The 19993-nt window shown below is 43.5% G+C and overlaps 2 protein-coding genes across 14 annotated transcripts in view; one reads left to right on the plus strand and one right to left on the minus strand.

Annotated features, from left to right (window-relative positions):
• Positions 1-19993, plus strand: part of WIPF1 (WAS/WASL interacting protein family member 1) — a 124648-nt gene that overhangs the window by 91293 nt on the left and 13362 nt on the right. For all 6 annotated transcript variants that reach the window (XM_060621757.3, XM_060621761.3, XM_060621760.3 and 3 more), the window contains 4 exons: positions 5443-5531; positions 9518-9647; positions 15385-15534; positions 18415-19188. In XM_060621757.3, the coding sequence (XP_060477740.1) occupies positions 5481-5531; positions 9518-9647; positions 15385-15534; positions 18415-19188 (1105 nt within the window). In that variant the 5' untranslated portion in view covers positions 5443-5480. The remainder of the gene's footprint in view (positions 1-5442; positions 5532-9517; positions 9648-15384; positions 15535-18414; positions 19189-19993) is intronic.
• LOC144617155 (uncharacterized) overlaps positions 1-19993 on the minus strand; it is a 131624-nt gene that overhangs the window by 46562 nt on the left and 65069 nt on the right. The window contains exon 3 of one of the 8 annotated variants that reach the window (XR_013557270.1): positions 9907-10169. The exons of the other annotated variants lie outside the window; for them this stretch is intronic. The gene's annotated coding sequence lies outside the window, so the exon portion shown is untranslated. Of the gene's footprint in view, positions 1-9906; positions 10170-19993 lie in introns of those variants that run through there. 8 annotated transcript variants of the gene reach the window in all.

Genomic DNA, 19993 nt, shown 5'->3' on the forward strand with positions numbered 1-19993 from the left:
TTGAGAGGGGATCCCCAGGTAGGGATAATCTTTTCTAATAGGATTTTAGCCACAAAAGAGGCCATAACCTGTCTACCAGGGAAAGCTTCCAGCCCAGTGAGAAGACACACAGATCAAGACTAAAACACATTTTTGTCCATGAGATGGGAGGAACTGAATAAAACCCACTTGCCAAGCCTCTAACGGTCCATCAGGCAGTTTAAAATGCCTAGGAGCAGCATGGACGTATTTCCCAAGCTTGTATTTTACACAGGGAGGGCAATCAAGGTAGGCACTTTTTGCAGCCTTATTAATATTTCCCCACCAGTATTGTTTCATAAAGCCTATCATCTTATCAGCAGGCTAATGATTTCATGCACGTACAGTGGTTAGTAATGGGAATTTGAGAATCTTTGGCAGGACTGCATTGTTATTTGGTTCAAGCCAGAGTTCTCTCTTTTTACTGAACCAACAATTATTAGATTTCCAATATCGTGTTTTCCTCTCCGGGGCCAATTGTTGGGCATCTCTTGTCAATTTTGGGGATTTTCTTTTGGAGGAACATCCTTTTGGACCATGAGAGGTTTGCTTATTTGTTCCCTGAAGACCGGCATTTTTGACAGAAACATCGGTTTTCTTCAGCCTCCAGGGAGTCAAGTCTGGAATGCCCAGTTATCTTAATACTAGCTATGGCAGCTGGCAAAAGTATGGCATCTAATAAAAGTGTTAGTTTTGTTCCCATTAGAGGTAAGGAAACCTTGCCATAACCTTTCCATAACATCCCAGTCATGGGCCACCCCAAAGGCATACTGACTGTCCGTGTAGATGTTTGTTGAGTTTGCCTTTGGCTAAGGTTCAAGACTGAATAAAGAGCCTATAATTCAGCCTGTTGGGGTAAAGGTAAAGGAACTCTTTTAAAAAGGGTTGTAATAGTGTGCCCGGCATATTTACCATTTTCATCCCTTGAATAAGACCCATCAGTAAACCATGAAAGATCTGCGTTGGTGTGAGAAGTTTTCTGTAAATTATCACGGGGAGACAAAAGGTGCTGTGTCAGCCTCACGCAGTTGTGAGAGGCTCCATCATTGAAGAGGGAGAGGAGAGTGGCATGGCTAAGGATATTGCAGCAAGAAAGAGGTACATGATGAGCGGTTAGTGGGGAATTTCACGGGAGATGAAGCGACTGGCTGAAAGGTGTTGTGTGGTGAGAATTCAGGAGGGCCTCTGGTGCATGGGACAAAGATCATTAGAGGGGGTCCCATGATTGTTTCTTCAGTGGCCTCAACCAAAAACGCAGTGTGGCAGGAATGACTCCGAGCAAAGGGAGGTATCCTCATGCCTGAGGGTCCAGTTGTTGGCTATACTAATGCCCTATAGATCTATGACGGTTTCCATATTTTTTGGTGAGTGTTCCAAGGGCATTCTCTTCTCTCTCACAAAAACGGGGAAAAAAGAACCTCCCTGATATCCGAGGGCAGGGAGCTTTATCAAGCTTTTCTTTAAGGTCCCCAAGTCTGTGTTTTCCTGATCTTCCCAAATAATAGGGTCAGGTTTGTTGTTGTTTTTATTTGTATGTTGTTTATTTATGTATATGCTGTATGGTGTTGTTGTTCATTTATTTTGAGGAGGGGAGGGGCAGAGAGAGAGGGAGAGAGAGAATCCCAGAATCCCAAGCAGGCTCCGTGCCGTCAGTGCAGAGACCGATGCAGGGCCTGATCCCATGAACTGTGAGATCATGACCTGAGCCAAAATCAAGAGTCTGATGCTTAACCAACTGAGCCATCCAGGCACCCCCATGGTTTGTTGTTTTTTAGTAAAACATATAGGGGTTGGGCCACAGGAGAAAAGTTTGGAATCCAATTTCGATAGTAGCCAGGTAGCCTGAGAAAACCTCATAATGGTGCTTCGTTTGAGGTTTTGGGACGTTGAGGATACCGCTCAGCCTATCTGAATCTAAATGTAGCCCTTTTCCGAGATTTATCTGGGGTGGCCGGGGTGGGGAGCACAGGGGAGCAGGGAGGCTGAGACTCTGTGGTCCACAGGTTTATCTATAAGTCAGTTAGTGCACAGACAGAAGCATAATAGCAACAACAGAAAGTTGTAAAACAACTAGATGAAAGAAGCCTGACAGGGTGGCAGTCCCCTGAAAGGGTCCCTGTACCACAGCCTGACCCCTGAGAGGTATCGGACAGAAGTTCAGTGTGATCTTTGCAACGGGGGACTGACTCACAAGAAGGGTTCCTGGTAATTGACCAGAATCTAGCCCTTCCTTGCTCGGTGTTAGGATAATGGGATGACAGGTTAGCTGGCGAAGGGGGAGTCTGATACAATGATTTTGAGGCCTGAGGGGCATTTCATCCACCAAGCACACAGATGATCTGTTCCCTGGAGAGCATCTTTGGGGCCCTGTGGGCGGACCTGGCCACCCCCTTCCTTGGTAAGCTGCTTTCTCCGGCTCTGTTAACACCATTGCTTTGGCTGCAATGTCTTTCACAGTAAGTTGCTCCTGAATCCAATTTCCGATCCCCATCCTTCCTCCTGGAGCTAAGATACGTGTGACACTGAGGCCTCAGAAGGTGACTCCTGCCCCAGTACAGGCATCATAGCACAGGCGCCCAGCGCTGGCTACGCTGCCCACTTGGCCCCACAGGTGACTGGCTGGTGTCATCCAGAAAAGGCCAATTTAAGGAACACATTTTAAAAGAATCTGAGACCGTCTCTTATTGAAAAACAAATTCTGACCTAGTCTACAGGTGTCAGCCCTTTACCTGCCTAAAAATGCTTATCTAAAAACAGCAGGGATTGAAAGGATTGGTTGTGAATGAATTTCTGTCTTTTGGTGAGTTCCTTAGACTCCCTGAGTCTCAGTGTCCTCTGGAAGGTGTGCGGAATCACGCTAGTTTGCAATGTCACTGTTACAAGTTAGCGATGTTCTAAGTGCCTTCGATCCACTTGATGGTCAATAACCGACAGCTATTGTTGCTGCTGTGGAGGCTCTAAAAATTCATTTTCTCAGTGGTCCACTTGGAATGGAACTGTTCCAAACTGTCTTCATTCCCGCCATCCAGCGCCTCTGATACGTCCAGCCATGTCCTTTTAGCTCTTACATTCCCTTTGTGCTCACAGAAAGCAAGCCATCTAGCGACACTTTAAGAGAAAGTATTTGTTTCAGGGTGTAAGTTTTACACACTAACCTTTAGTGCCTGAACGGAATTAATTTTTTTAATTCTAAATAAATCGTTTTCTTCACTTAAGAAACATTGAGAACAAGAGCGCCTGGGTGGCCCTGTCAGCTAAACACCTTACTCTTGATCTCGGCTCAGGTCACCATCTCACAGCTTGTGAGTTCGAGCCCCATGTCGGACTCTGTGCTGACAGTGTGGAGCCTGCCTAGGATTCTCTCCTCTCTCTTTGCTCCTCCCATGCTTATGCTCTCTCTCAAAATAAGTAAACATTTTAAAAAAGGGAGAGACATCGAGAACAAAAGAAAGAGAATTCTGGTGTTTGAAATTCAGGACACATGTTCCATGTAGTTCAGGTGGTAAGTGTCCCAGGCTGCCCACTGGTTTAAGGCTCAGATTCTGCAACAGGCATCTCCTATTTTAGTGCACATGAATCACCTTGGCATCTTGCTAAAATGCCGAAACAAATTCAGTGGTGGGGAGAGGGACTGAGATTTGACATTTCCAACAGCGCAGGGTGATGATGCCCTTGCTGCTGACCTAGGACCGCACTTGAGTAGCAAGGACTGGGTGGGAGAAGCTGGGATTACTTAGGGGCGAGAAAGTGGGTGAGGCCGGCCCCGTGCTTGGGATCTGGGGCTTTGGATGAGACTCCGGAATGGGACTCCAAGGGGGGCGGGGAAGGGAGGTGGGTTTGTGGCTAGGGAGCTCCTGGGAGACTTCCTTGCCCTGTAATTTCTTCAGCTCCTAATGTTTGCCAGGCTTCCCCCTTCCCACTGCCACTGGCCGGGTTTTCCCCGAACTCTCCCACACCATCACAGAGTCTGGCTTTTCTCTTGTTCCCAGAGCTGTCACACTGTGCACAAAGCTTTTCTAGTGAGGTGTATTTCTAGTAAACAGCCTGGGAGTCAGAGTTTGGGACCTGGTCTCTTTTTTCCCCCTCTTTTTAAAAACTTAGATCCTGTAAGGAAATGCCAGGTAGCACAAAGATAGGAATCCAGCCCCCTTGCCCATCTTCCCTGCCTGCTTTACTTGATCCCTGTCCTCTTTCTTGGAAGACTGTAAGACCTTTGCAGGCAAAACCAGAAAAAGATTGGTCTTTGCATTTCCACAGTGTGTGCCCAGACCCAGGCGAATGCCAGGCATCTGCAAGAAGACAAGCAGTGATCAGGAGCAGGAGAGCAAGATAGGATGTCGTCATGGAAATGAGTGGGGATGAGGAGACGCTTGAACATCAGATTTGCCAGGATTCATTTCTAGCAGTTTTAAGACCACCTTCCAGCTCACTCAGGCCCCAGGCCCAGATCCCTCCAGGTGTCATTCCCCCGACCTGTTCTGGCGGGTGGAAGAATCAAGAAGTGTGAGGGGCCAGTTTTGCTTTCATTGTCTTTGCCCATCTTGGCTCAGAAACCTCCTCTGCTAGGATCCTTCCAGAAGGGTAACATCTTAGCAATGTTGTAAAGGTAATTCCCATCCCTTATAAAACTTGGCCTATGTGAATAGCTGTCACTTTGGTGGTGGGAAGGAGGGAAGGAAGATTAGGACAGAGTGTTACTAAAAAGTCTAGGGGCCTGGGTGGCTCAGTCGGTTGAGCTTCTGACTCTTGATTTCAGCTCAGGTCATGATCCCAGTGTCCTGGGATCAAGTCCCGTGTCAAGCTCTGCACTGAGTATGCAGCCTGCTTAAAATTCTCTCTCTCTCTCTCTCTCTCTCTCTCTCTCTGTCTCTCTCGGGCACCTGGATGGCTCAGTCAGTTGAACAGATGACTATAGCTCAGGTCATGATCTAACGGTTTGTGAGTTCGAGCCCTGCATTGGGCTCAGTGCTGTCAGCAAAGAACCCTCTTCGAATCCTCTGTCCCCTTCTCGCTGCCAAACCCCCCACCCCGTGCTCTCTCAAAACTAAATAAAACATCTAAAAAAATTCTTGGGGTGCTTGGGTGGCTCTGTCGATGAAGTGTCTGACTTTGGCTCAGGTCATGATCTCACGGTCCGTGAATTCAAGCCCTGCCTCGGGTGGGCTCTGTGCTGACAGCCCAGAGCCCCGGAGCCTGCTTCGGATTCTGTGTCTCCCTCTCTCTCTGCCCCTCTCCCACTCACAATCTGTCTCTCTCTTTCTCAAAAATGAATAAACATAAAAAAAAATTTTTTTGTTTTAATTCTCCTTCTGCCCCTCTCTCCTGCTTGCTATCTCTCTAAAATAAAAAAAATAATAATAATAAAAGTAAATAAAAAGTCTAATATGTGACCATATTTTGTTCCTGTTTGTTTTGTTTTTACAGATTCATCGGCAAGGCTGTTGAAAGTGTAACTGTCCGAGATGCCCGTCCCTCCCCCTCCGGCGCCCCCACCCCCACCGACGTTTGCTCTGGTGAGTAGCTCCTCACCATCCGTCACTGGTGCGCAGAGCAGGCCAGATTAAGGCAACCCTGCCACGCATGTATTTGTTTTCAGTGTATTCACATTCTGGGTAAGTGCTGTGCGGCAGGTTTTCCCAGTGCAGGGTGAGCCAGACCCTGAGATCCCAAAAGGTTGGTTGTTAAAGGTCCCAGGCAATGCCAAGTACACGTGTGGGATGTGCATTCACTGGGTTTCCTTCCCACACACCAGCCCGAGACGTGTTCACAGGGGTTCTGCCGGGTGTGCACGGTTTCCATTCAAATGGACTCGACTTCTAGCCTTTAACTTCTGGAAAGGACAGTCCAGAAACCCAGGTCTCTGTATGAAATGCATCCGTTAAAGCTTCCTGCAGACTCACCCTTTTCTTTTTCTCTGCCTTTTCCCCTTTATTCCCACCTGTATTTTTAGCAGATATCATCCACCACCCCCTATCCCCGCTTCCCCCATACTCATATCCTGCTTTAAAACTGTCCTTGCATTTAAATGTCCACTTTCCAATGGAATATCTTCACTGGGCTCCTCCTCATCTCTTGATAGACCTGTCCTCAGAAATTAGTGCACCCTCTTACAGGAAACCGGCAGCCCTCCACGTGGTGATACAGAAAGGTTCACAGACACACCCCATCGCCCCATTAACTCCCTCAGCTTGTGAGGCTTCCTCCCCACTAAGGAGCCTCACAGCGATGGGTCCTTCATTTCTCATTTGGGGAAACTGAGGCTCGGGGAGGAAAAGTCTCTTGCCCAGGCTTCCACAGGACACATTTACAGAGTCCATCTGAAGCTGGAACCTAGTTGGAAGAACAATTAGTTGGCTTATTGCTACTCGGTGTGGTCCTCTGACTGCTGGTTAGGGGCTCCAAGGAGATAGTTACAGAAATTGAGAGTAAGCATGAAGATACACAGCAATTTGACAATAGTATTGTGTCTGTTGTGTGTCTCTTGTTTTAACTAATTCATGTTTCTACAAATTAATTGTTACAAAAGTTTCAGTCCAAGATGCATTGGAAAAAAAAAATTTTTTTTTAATTGGTCCCTCAGTCAGAGAAGTTTGAAAAGTTCTGATCTGGCTAACATAGCAGGCTTATCTGTATTTCCCCCAAAGAGTGGTTTTATACCACTAGCTGGGTAAGTACATGGATTAATTATTTTTTTTTATTTTAATGCTCATGTAATGATTTTAATGCATGTTCTAAAAATTATAACTAGCACATCAAACTGAGGGTTTAATAGTGAGTTAATTTAAAAGAAAATATTCACCTGAAAAATAGTATAATAGTATAGTGGACTGACTTAATGAAAAATACTAAATAAATAATACAGGTAGCTGAGAAGATACACAAGTTATACAAGTTGTACCAGAGTGACTGAAATGTATCCTATTAACTCATTTCCACCCATTATTCTGTGACTGAAAGCAAGATCCTAAATAAATCGGATATAGAGATGAGCAAAGGGAAAGGGGGGTTAGTGGCTATCCTAGGGCACTGTCTAGTGGGACAGTTCAGTTAAGGGTTCTTGACTGCAGAAGTAGCACCCAAGGAGGTTGGGCACCAAGATAAATTCGGAGGCATAACAGGAGGCCGGTGAAAATTGCTGACCCCAACGTGATAAGAGAGCCAGTGCTTAACCTCTCTGGGCCTCAGATTGTTTTTTGTTGTTTTTTTTTTTTTTTTTTTTCACCCTTAAAATGAAGACAGGGAATTTTAAAAGTTCTTTCTAAGGGGAACCTGGATGGCTCAGTTGGTTAATAAGCGTCCGACTTCAGCTCAGGTCATGATCACACAGTTTGTGGGTTTGAGCTCCACATCAGGCTCTGTGCTGACAGCTCAAAGCCTGGAGCCTGCTTCAGATTCTGTGTCTCCCTCTGTCTCTCTGTCCCTCCCCTGCTCATGTTCTCTATCTAAAACAAATAAACATTAAAAAAAATGTTTTTAATAAATAAATAAATAAAAGTTCTTTCCAAGATGTGTTGTTGAGTTGAAAAAAACAGTTTCAGAGGAATGGAAGGTGACTCCATTAGCAAAAGTGAACTGTACACATAAAAAGCACATCTGGAAAGGAGCACTGAGAAGCTGCTGTTAACAGGCTTGCTTCAGGGGTGTGTTGGAGGCAGGTGGGGAAGGGGTACTTTGTTATTTTTTTAACTGAGATTTATAACTGGCGAGGAACGTTGTGTACGTTTAAGTCATACAAGGGGTTGATTTGCTACAGTTATGTATTGCGGTGTAATTGCAACCTTAGCTTTAGCTGGCCTGTCTTTCACATCACATAATTATCATTCCTTTTTTTCTGGTGAAAACATTTAAGACCTAGTCTCTTAGCAACTTTGAAGCTTATAATACAGTATTGTTAACTGTAATCACTGTGCCGTACAGTAGATCTCCAGGATATATTCATCTTGTAGTTTGATTTTGTGCCTTTTAACAGCATCTCCCCAATTTGGGCAAAGGGGCATTTGTTGATCCCACATTTACCCTTCTGCCAAGTTACAGGGAAGGCTGTGGGGTCAGACAGCCAGGGTTTGAATCCTACCTCCTCCCCCTCTGACTAGCTGGGTGACTGGGGCAAATGATTCCACTTCCCTGTGCCTCTATTTCCTTGTCCGTAAAATGGAAATAATGACTCACAGGGTTGATGAGGACCAAATGAATTAATACACATAAAAGTTCTAAAAGCAGTGCCTGGCCCGGGGGAAAAACTATATAAATGATAACTGCTGTTATTATGAGCAAATAATACTCTGTAATTATTTCAAGACCCTTCCAGCTTAACACAGAGATTCCATGTAGCCTGCTTCCGGGTTTTCCTTAGCTTTCCCTCTGCCTCCGACTCTGATACTAAATCGCTGGGTGAGGGCTCCAGCTAAAATGCCCCAGCTTTACCTCTTGTGCCCCTCGCTGGCTCCTCTGGAGTCAGATCCTTCAAGAAGGGCCGGGGCCAACCTAGAAGGTCTCTCAGGTCTGCTGGAAGGACCTTTGGGTTTGGGGAAGCCAAGTGTCCCTGGGGCCAGGCCAGACCAAGCCAGTTTCTACATGTGGCAGACACAGGCACATGCCTACTTCCAAGTCCTGTGTGCTGGGCTCCTCATGTCCCCACTCCATCAAATAACCCTGAGAAAGTGAGATCTCAATTTCACAGCGAGGATCTTTCCTAGGAATTCTGGAAAAGGGAGAAAATACCTAAACGTTTTAAACCACCACCTTTGTCTACCCTGCAATCTCTGTGAGCCAAGCTGTCAAAGGGATTGAACATTAGAAACACCTCCAGCAAGGGACTTCTGGGAACTTTTTGGGATTATGGGCATGTTCTATATCTTCATTGTGGTGATGGTTACATGACTGTGTATGGTTGTCAAACTGGTGGAACTCTACACTAAAAGAGTGATTTTACTACACGTAAAATACACCTCAGGTCTGGCTTAAATTAAAAAGAAAAAAAAAAGTCTTCGGCAATGTAGAGAGAGGGAATTGTTTTCTAAAACTTTGGTGGATTTAAAGAACAAAGAGCTGACCCTTTGTGCTACAGACCATTTGCCCCTTGCATCAGGTTAGCTCTAAAAGATGTGAAGGAGAAGCTGATCTTCAGGGCACGTTCTGGAGGGTGAAGCTTCGTAGTATCCAGCAGAATCCTCTTAGACTTAAAATTCCCTTCTCGTCTCTTCGCATCCATCCCTGGCTCCGTTGGTTACGGCCAGACTGTGGTCTGAATTTTTAGAGACTTTTATCAGGGACTGACTCTTCCTGCATTAAAAATGAGTGTAATTTATTGCTGCATCTGTTCCCAAATGTCTGGGTCTTAAAAAGAATGACATCGGATCTAAAACTTGTGGAGAATTTACAGCCTATTGCCAAGAACCTCAATAACAAGCTTCCAATACTCTAGCTGTCCCCACCGAGTGTTGTGGTACATGATTTTTAATTCAAGAGATGAATACAAGTGTGCGTGCTCTCCTTTTAGGCCAATACAGAAAAGCCTACCTTGAATAAGTCCGAACAGGCTGGGAGAAATGCCCTTCTGTCTGACATCAGCAAAGGGAAGAAACTGAAGAAGACTGTCACCAATGACAGAAGTGCACCGATATTGGACAGTAAGTGAAAAAAGCTGTTTTCCATGGAGATACATGATTTATGGCCTAACCATCAACCCAACCCTACCCTTCCAGAAAGATTTTTTTTTTTTTTTTGGTTAACAACAGCTGCAAAGCTAGCAAAATAAGGGACTTGTATCACTCAGTGTAGCCACAGCTCCGGCTTGGGTTCCCTCTAATGCTGCAGGAAGCCAGTATAATAACTCTTTGTCCAAGGCACACACAGCAGCGATTCTCTGAATTATTCACAACACTTTCTGGAAGTTAACCCGTTACTGTTTGCACCGCAGATCAAAAGGCAGCGTGCAATATGGAAAGAGCCCTAGAATCGGAGGACGTAGGTTTGGGTTCTGGCACATCCACCCCTTACCATCTCCGAGCCTTACTGTCTTCAGTTGTAAAGTGGAGATAATATGTGTTCTGCTGCTCTCGCGGGCGTGCCGTAAGCATCAAACAAGACCATGCAAAAGTGTTTTGTGGTTTGGAATGTGTCATTCAAGTGTAAGATGCGATTTTCAGGAGCTGGGAGAGAGAGAGGAAATGAGATCACAACTTTGCTTATCTATCCATCATAAGTCTGAGATACTTTCTAGAACAAAGCAGGGTATGTGTAAACAAACAGGGCTCCTGTTAACATTTACAACAGAATGAAAATGTACCCATGACTAGAATCCACTGGTAGTTAATAACCAGGCCTCGAGACTGTCTCCTCATGTTCCTAGACCTCTCCACTGCCAGCTAGATGTCCCCAAAATACATCCTACACACACATCCCGTTTGGACTCCATAGGAAATAGACTGACTTTCCAAAATCACCAGAGGGAGCCTTGTAGACACTGGAAAGTGATACAGGATTTTAGCCAAGTAGAGGATCAGAAGTGTTTAGGAGGAAGTTCTAGGAAAAGCGCCTAATGGGTAGAGAAGAAAGAAGGCGAGAACATGGGTGTGGAGAAAATGGAAAAGAGGAAGGCCAAGACAAGGCTTTTACATGTTGCTCTGTTACCAGGCTCTGTGTCACAGAGGAGAGAACACCAATCTCCAAAAGCCACTATGGGGTATTTTACCCTGACTTGACACAGTTACCTCTTAGTCAAAATGCCCACAAAACTGATATGGTATTTTATAACCCCTTAGTCCTCTTGATTGGTACCACGAGATTCTCCTTGAGGGGAGCCCGGCACCACTCATCTCTGGGAAGCCTTGGTCCAAAGCTGTGTGAGTCATGGTGCCTGTTTGTGGGGCCAGAGGAGCTCCACAAACTGCCAACCTCTGGGACAGAGTTCAGTTGTTCTCTCCACTCTGGGAAGGGGCCTAGGGCTCGAGAGAGGTAGATGTGAATTCCCCACTGATGTTGAAGAAGACTGCACAGTCTAGTGCCTATTCCTGAATCCACTATTGGAAACTAATTGTGTTCTTCAAGGTCCTCTTCTCCTCCCATTAAATGGAAATAAATATTAGTTCTTCTCCTTTCCAGCTGCTCAATGATGTTTATGAATGCACTTTGCTAGGTGGACACATGATGCAACCCAATGCATGCCCTTGTTGTCCATGCACTTAATGGTCTCCTATATTGTTCCACAGGCTCTTTGCAAGTGGCAAAATCCATGTATAGTTTTTTATTTGTTTCCAACAGAAATTTCCCTGGGTCCTATGTCAAAATGTGGACCATGGTTGTATATAACTCTTTTTTTTTAAGTTTACTTATTTTTATTTTGAGAGAGAGAGAGCATGCACGCATGAAGCAGGGGAGGGGCAGAGAGAGAGGGAGAGAGAATCCCAAGCAGTCTCCATGCTGTCAATACAGAGTCCAATGTGGGGCTCAATCTCACGAACCATGAAATCATGACCTGAGCTGAAATCAAGAGCTGGACACTTAACTGACTGAGCCACCCAAGTGCCCCATACATCCTATAACTTAATTCAGCCTTATTCTGCAGTGTGATTACTAATGAAGTAACCTGGAGCCAATTAGTTATCCTCAACTACTTCAGCTTCTCTATCTGGAAGGTGCACAAATGTTTCTGGTTAAGAAGACTGATGTATGATGTCTGATAGTGATCATCAGTCTCTTTGAGTGCCATGTAAAGGCATCCTATGTAAATGCAATATTCTAAAATGTGTCATTAATTAATGAATAATATTTAAATGATGTTATTATTGGTAATAATTAAAATTAATTAAAATGTGTACTTTTATATGGAAACAATTTTGCATACACTTCTAGAAATTATTATTGTAATTTTATTTGTTAGGTGAAGTAATCAGTTCACTATCAGACTATTTCTTCTATCAGCAGAGCTCCCATAGGTAGCCCAGAAAGCTCTACATCTAGAAAATATACAGAGCTACACAGACTTATGATCAATCTAATCGAGAAAAAAGGAAAACACAAATGAATAAAGTTTAGGACTCAGAATGTAGATTAGTAAGAGATTCAAGCAGGTTTACTAAAATTAAGGATGCTATGATGAATTTATATGCTAAAACATGTTAAAATCTTAAAGAAATTAAAATTTACCAAAATTCACTCATGAAGCTTCATTGAGCAAGAGAAAAGTTGAAAACTTTATCAGGCTACTTTCTCTCTCAAAAGGTTTAGAGCCAGACAGTTTTATCAGTAAATTCTTCCAGATTTTAAGAAACAGCTCATTCAAGTGCTATACAAATTATTCCCAAACATAGAAAGAGATGGAGAGCTATCTGATAGACTTAATGAGACTAGCATGATCCTAACCTCAGACTTGACCAAGGCAACGCAAACATAAAAAGAAAGCTATGTATCAGTGTCCCAGGGGGCATGTGCAATGTTTGGCGGCATTTTTAGTTGTCACAACTTGGTGAATGAGGGGTTCCTACTGACATCTAGTGGGTAGAGGCTATGGATGCTGTAAACATTCTATAGAGAACAACATAGCCACCCACCACAAAGAATTATCTGAGGGGTTCCTGGGTGGCTCAGTTGGTTAAGTGTCCAACTCTTGATTTTGTCTTAAGTCAAGCCCTACATCAGGCTCTGCACTGACATCAGAGAGCCTGCTTGGGATTCTCTCTCCCTCTCTCTCTGCCCCTTCTCTGCTCTCTCAAAATAAACAAACATTTAAAAAAAATTATCTGACCTAAAGTGTCAGTGGTTTCAAGGTTAAGAAACCCTATTATGGACTTATGATCATAGATGAGAAGATACTAATTAAAACCAAAAACATCTAATTCAATAGTATATTAAAAGAATAATTCACCGAGACCAGGGTTTATCTCATTTTTAACATTAGAAAGTCTATTAAGCCATCATATCAAATCCATATCAGATCATGAATAGGCATTTGATAAAATTCCATGCCATAAGAAAGTCATTTTTTGTTTTTAAGTTTATTTATTTGATGGGTAGGGACAGGGCAGAAAGAGAATCCCAAGCAGGCTCTGTGCTGTCAGCATGGAGCCCAACACGGGGCTTGAACCAATGAATTGTGAGATCATGACCTGAGCCACCCAGGCACCCCCAAGAAAGTCTTAAAAACCTAAAATAGAGAATCCTTGCTGACTGTGAATACTTAGAAGGGAAAAAAAACCTATTTCAAACCAATAGTTAGAATGTAACTTTGAAACATTAAAGGTGTGCTCATTAAAATCAAACTGTGGTTGTCTTTAGTTTAACAGTATTAATAATTTATATTGCATGGAAGTCCAGTCATCAGAGTTATTACTTACATAAACTAGAACTAAGATAAGATACACCGCTATTAGAAAAGAGGAGGCAAAACCTTTATTATTTGCAGACTGTATGTCTAAACTACTAAAAAATCCAATAAATGTTTTATAAATTTTAATTTAGAAAATATAGCAAAATGGTTTCTTAGATGTCAAATGAAATTTTCTGATGCCAGTGATAACCAATTACAAAAGGGGAAACAATTTCAACAAACAAAAATGTATCAAAGGAACCCTAACAAGAAGATATGTGACCCATATCATGAAAATTACATATCTTCACTGAGTAAACCAGAATCCATGGGAGAATCTACCATATTTCCAGGTGGTCTAAATATCATACAAGTATCAATTCTCCCCTACTAATTTGTAGATTTCATATACTACTCTAGAAAGTTTTCCAGGGATAGAACTTTCAACAATGTTTAACCTCATAAATACAGACATACATACATAAGTATTTTGTCATGAGATCCTTTTTTAAAAAGAGAGTATAATCATGGCTCTCATACAGATATAAAAAGAACATAAGTCAGGGGCACCTGGGTGGCTCAGTCAGTTAAGTGGCTGACTTAGGCTCAGGTCATGATCTCAGGGCCTGTGAGTTCGAGCCCGGCATCAGGCTCTTTGCTGACAGCTTGGAGCCTGGAACCTGCCTCAGACTCTGTGTCTCCCTCTCTCTCAGTGCCCCTCCCCTACTCACATTCTCTCTCTCAAAAAAAAAAAATAAATAAATAGACATTAAAAATTTTTTTTAAAGAACATAAGTCAGATATTTCATTTAACTCATTAATTAATGAGGGAAGCAGTATAATGTTACCAGTTCAAAGGAGAATTCAAAGTACCACACTCATTAGGCAGATTAGAGGGGAAATTTACAAATAGGTGCAAAATCCATCAGTAATCAATTTCATGCCACTGAATACAACTAATTTATGTTCCTATGGACAATTATTATCAGTTTTCTACAATTTAAAGAGTTGTAAAATAGCTGAAAGACCTGGAAAATAACCCAAAAGCCTAGACAGGATACTTAGTAATCTTTTTCTTTTTCTTTGTTGTTGTTGCTGTTGTTTGTTTGCCCATTTCAGAATCTTCCACAGTTTTAGGGACATAAATGTAAAATAAAACAAAATCTTTGTACCATCTTAAATTGCAGGGATTGTTTTTTTTTAATGTTTAAGCCTCCTGTTGGGCTTTATGATATTAAAAATTTGAAATCAACCCATAAGGCCATCAAATAAGTAGATGGTCAAATAAACTACAATATATTCATGTTCTAAAACGCAACGCAGTCCCTTAAACTCATGTTTTCAAAGATAACTTAATGACACGGGAAATGCTAACAAAAAAGTGTTAAGTGAAAAGAGTGGGCTAAAAGCTTTTTAGTGAATCTGGTCCTAATTTTAAGAAAAAAATCCATAAAATAGAAGAGTACTAACAGGAAAGAATACGTCCTAACAAGCGCACTAGTAAGTAGCTAACAAGAAGTAAGTACTCACAAGAAAAATACTTAACTTTTTAATTTCTTAACAAGTACTTAGAAATAAGTACTAACAAGAAAAAATACAAAATAACCTCCATTTCCAGGGAGTAAAATTATGAGATATTTTATTTTCTTCTATTTTTACAGTTTCCTTTCTTCTCACCTCTCATTGTATCTCTCCCCTCCCCCTTTGGACTTTCTTTGAAGATTCTTTTATTTACCAAATTTTAAGATACAGATGTTAACTCTGTAGCAGCTCGCCAAGGTGGGGTGTGGGGGTAAGTCATCAGCTATTACTGATTCTTCGGCCGGGGAGCCTGTGACTGCCCTGGAGTGAACAGAAACCCCACCCTTTTCTGACCAGGGGTAGGGTGAGTCCTTAAAATCCTGCATTTTAATGAAATCCCAGTAGGCCCCCACAGGCCCAGTTTGAGCTGGCTCCCAGTTTGGTCCTCATTGTTTATTGTTTACTTGGGCTCAGGCTGTGAAGGACTCCAGTGATGTTTTCGTACATGGTGAAGAGACTGTGTTTTCTTCCTTCCGCAGAGCCCAAAGGCGCTGGTGCTGGTGGCAGTGGTGGCTTTGGTGGTGGCGGAGGTGGCGGTGGCAGTTTCGGAGGGGGTGGACCGCCTGGTTTGGGAGGACTGTTCCAGGCTGGGATGCCGAAGCTGAGATCCACAGCCAACAGGGAGAGTGGTAAGGACAGTTTCTTTCTCACTTAGTAACAAGATGAGGCAGAGTTTGGTGGTTGGAAGGCTTGGCAGCCCTTCTCAGGCACTGTGCCCTTTCAAACATTTTAGGTGGCTTGAAATGTTAACACTGTTTTATAAAAAAGACTCTGTAGCATCTTTTTTTTTTTTTTTTTTTTTTTAATCAAAATCAGACAGCTCCATTGAGCTGTCAAGTATTTGCCCAGTGTCCTTGGGGTAACTTGTACTTTTTTGTACTTTTCTAAAGGGTGAGCTAGAGTGGGAAGAAAAAGAAGGAGCAAATGGAACTTGCCATCCCTGGAAAGTCTGCCTGGTGACCTGGCAAATTCACCTTTCTTTGTGAGGTAGCCTGACCCAGCTGTCTAGTATAGTAAATACTTGTGGGCCACTTTTCAAACACACTATGGAGCATGTTCTATGCAATATAATTACATATTGCACTAAATCTGAAAAGGTGTTTTGCATGACAGACATCTGGCATTTGAGGGCCAGTGATTCTAAATATTCTCTGCAGGGACACAGGGAAATGAGTCCTACAGGACTGTCTTTGAACCTGACGGCAGAGAGAAAAATTGAAAAATCTGGTCATGACCAAATAAAAAACCCTGCAAAGTGCATGAGGCTTGATACGTTTTACCATAAAACTTTCTGTATTAATGTTTATTATGCTGGAAGACTTTTCTTTCTAATTCTGTGATCGTTTAATGTCTGCTGGGAAAGTATGAAATTCTCACAATCATATGAAGATAAAGCCACTGAATCCTCAGGGTTTTCTGACTAGTTAGTAGTTGAATGGTCAATATCAAAAAACAGGCTTGATAACATGAGAGATTCTATCTTGCCAGACCTGCATTTACCTTTAAATTTACTTATTTAAAACCCACTTCAAAAAGGAGGCAGCTGACAAATGCAGACATTCAGTACTTTAACAAAGTACTGAATGAAGTAGGTGAAGAAATTAAGGCAAAAGATAACTGCAAATAAAATAAGAAAATGAAGGGGTGCCTGGGTGGCTCAGTTGGTTAAGTGTCTGACTTCGGCCCTGGTCATGGTCTCACTGTTCATGAGTTCAAGCCCCACACTGGGCTATCTGTTGTCAGCACAGAGCCCACTTTGGATCCTCTGCCTGTCCCCATCCTCTCTGCCCCTTCCCTGCTCACGTGCTTTCTCTCTCTCTCTCTCAAAAATAATAAATAAAATTTAATAATAAAATGAAGATGGAATTTAAGTTCGTGCTCAAAATGGTATACCAGATGTATACATCATCATAGTATACCATCCACATAAGGAATACTAGCTGTGTGATGTATACATGCCTAATAACTGCAGCTTTAATCTGAACTTGGAATTCCAACAGAATTTATCACAAGCTGGTGACACAGAATTATAGCACACAGTCAAGGAAAATACACCTTTTTTCTAGTACCAAAGTTGAAATTAAAAATTCTGTCTAGAGTTCATGTTACTCCACTGTATAAATCCATCCAAATGTTTCTTACTGTGCCTTGGATAAAACCTGAACTCCTCTGGTTTTCAAAGTTCCTTATGACCTGACCCCTGCTGGCCACTCAGGGTCCACATGCTAGGTTCTCCATGTTCACTGTGCCGCAGGCACATAGGCCTCAGTTTTTCACCTTGAAGCTCATTCCCGCCCCAGGGCCTTTGCACCTGCTGGTCCTCTGCCTAAAGCACCTCTTCCTCACCTTTCTATGACTGGCCTCAGCTCAAATGTGACATTGTCCGAAAAGCCATCCCCACTCAGCCACCCCATCTATCCTGGCCTCTCCATCTCATCAACCTATTTTAGTTTCTTTTTAATACTTACAACTATCTGAGAATATTTCTATGTTTGCCGGCTTATTATGTATCTCCCCCCACAAGAATGTAAACCACAGGACAGCAGGATCTTTTCTATTTTGTTTACTCCTCTGTCTTTTAGCATGTAGAATAATGGCTGATATACAGCAGGTCCTCAATAAATATTTAGTACCTTAATAAGCTTATGGGTGAGATGGTGGAAGTTTTTAGACTAATCATTTTTTGAGAATTACCTTGGGTTCCAAGAAATTCTGGGGTGGTAGTTTGAATTTTTTCCATAACTTTGGCCCCTTTTGTTGAACCGAAGAAGTTTAATATTAATGATATAATAGAGTTGTTCTGACCTGCCACTGCTGAAATGGAAGTTGACTCAGTAAGGAAAAACACTTGTGTAGTTTCCTCCTCCTTTGCAGATCAAGACCAACCCCTGGTGTTGAGTCTTTCAATTAAACTTTGACAGTTTCTTTTTCTTGTGTTAGTTCTTTCTTATTTTCGTTCTAATTCTTCCATTACATTTTTACACTTTCTCTTGGGAATTCTGTTCAAAGGGACTAGGTAAGCCCACCCATATGGAGATTTATACATTGGGAAAACTGATTTTTCACCCAACATGGCTAAGTTATTTTTTCAAAGCGGAGAGGTGCAGGCACAGGAGGACAGGGGTGGGATGGAGAGAAAGAAAATCATTAGCAGAAATCCCATGTACCTGCAGCATCTTCTGATAATGAATAGGGCTCTCTCTCTGGAACCCTTCCCAACTTTCTCCTGGTTCTTGTACACACATAATGCCAAGAGAGCTCTCCAAAATCCTTTTGAAAGCTGCCAGGTTGTAGAACCTGGAAGTAGCAGGTACACAGGGACCTGGGATCTGTCTTTCTGACTCCAGGAAGGACCACACAGAATCTGATTTATATAAATGATAGTTACCTGTACTTTATGGCATCTAGGAAAGGACTTCCAGTAGCTGAGAATACACTCTAGTTCTCTGATTTTCTTTAAGGGGAGGTGTCCTAATTTCCTAACTGGATTTTTTTTTCCTGTTCTTTAGATTCTGGAGGAAGCCGACTCCCAGTTTTGCCACCGGGAGGAAGATCCACATCTGCCAAACCTTTCTCACCCCCAAGTGGCCCAGGGAGATTTCCTGTGCCTTCCCCAGGCCACAGAAGTGGTCCCCCAGAGCCTCAGAGGAACCGAATGCCTCCCCCAAGGCCCGACGTGGGCGCAAAGCCTGAAAGCATTCCCCCTCCAGTACCTAATACGCCAAGACCCATTCAATCAAGTCTGCACAACCGAGGGTCCCCACCAGTGCCTGGGGCCCCCAGGCAGCCCAGCCCTGGGCCAACTCCTCCCCCTTTCCCTGGAAACCGAGGTGCTGCTTTTGGAGGAGGCTCCATACGCCAGACACCCTCAGGCTCCTCCTCACCCTTCTCCAACAGGCCTCCCCTGCCCCCTACCCCCAGCAGGGCCTTGGATGACAAACCCCCTCCTCCGCCTCCTCCAGTGGGCAACAGGCCCTCCGTCCATAGGGAGGCAGTCCCACCCCCTCCCCCTCAGAACAGCAAGCCCCCAGTGCCTTCTACCCCGAGGCCTTCCTCCTCCTCACAGGCCCCACCGCCACCGCCGCCACCAAGCAGACCCGGCCCTCCTCCCCTGCCTCCGGGTTCCAGTGGCAGTGATGAAACCCCAAGACTCCCACAGCGGAATCTGTCCCTTACTTCTTCGTCTGCACCCCCCTTACCTTCACCAGGACGTTCGGGCCCTCTTCCTCCCCCGCCCAATGAGAGACCCCCTCCTCCAGTGAGGGACCCACCAGGCAGATCAGGTAAGGCAACACCTGGGTGAGTTGTCTTCCTACAGCCCAGCCTGCCCCCATGTCACTAATCCTCATATAAGTGAGCGGAGTCCAACAGAAGCTTAAGTGAACTCTCTGGCCAGCCACTCGGATCTTTTAAGTGACGCTTATCGCGTTTGATTTCATCCTGACCTCATGTAAACCTCGGAGGAAGGCGGGGAGGGGGAGCTGCTACTTCTGTTTGCATTTTAGAGATGAGGAGACTGAGTAACTTACAAAGTCAAATGATCACAAGCTAGTTAATTGGAAGAGACCAGAACCTTCACCTTCTGTTCTGAAATATGCTCATGGCTCTGCTACCCTGCCTTTCCTAAAGTGAATTTCAGCTGTCTTAATTGGGCAAATAAATTCCCACCTCCTGCAAGAGGGACCCATTATTCCAACAAGAAGGGCAGTTATTTAAGAGCTAATGACCTTTTCCTGTACTGCTCTCTTCATCGGTCAAACTTTGAGGCCTCCTCCCTGCTCATTAAAGACAAACATTAGAGTCCATTTTGCTGTTTGTTAACATCTCTGGCACATTAATCCCTTGGAGAATCAGATAAAGGTATAGGCCTTTGTTCATAAAAATGCTCATAAGCGTAAACTCACAATCTGCGGGCTGTTTCGTGGATTGAAAGCCCTTCTGAAGCTCATCTGTGCCCACCCCCCACCGCCCTGCCCAGAGCTGAGAAAGCTTGATCTAAGGGAAGAAACTTTGAGACACCATGAAATGAAATGAAATGAAATGAAATGAAATGAAATGAAATGAAATGAGGATTCCCTAGAGCTTGTA

This window comes from Panthera onca, chromosome C1, assembly GCF_046562875.1.
Source record: "Panthera onca isolate mPanOnc1 chromosome C1, mPanOnc1 haplotype 2, whole genome shotgun sequence".
Taxonomy (NCBI): Eukaryota; Metazoa; Chordata; class Mammalia; order Carnivora; family Felidae; genus Panthera; species Panthera onca.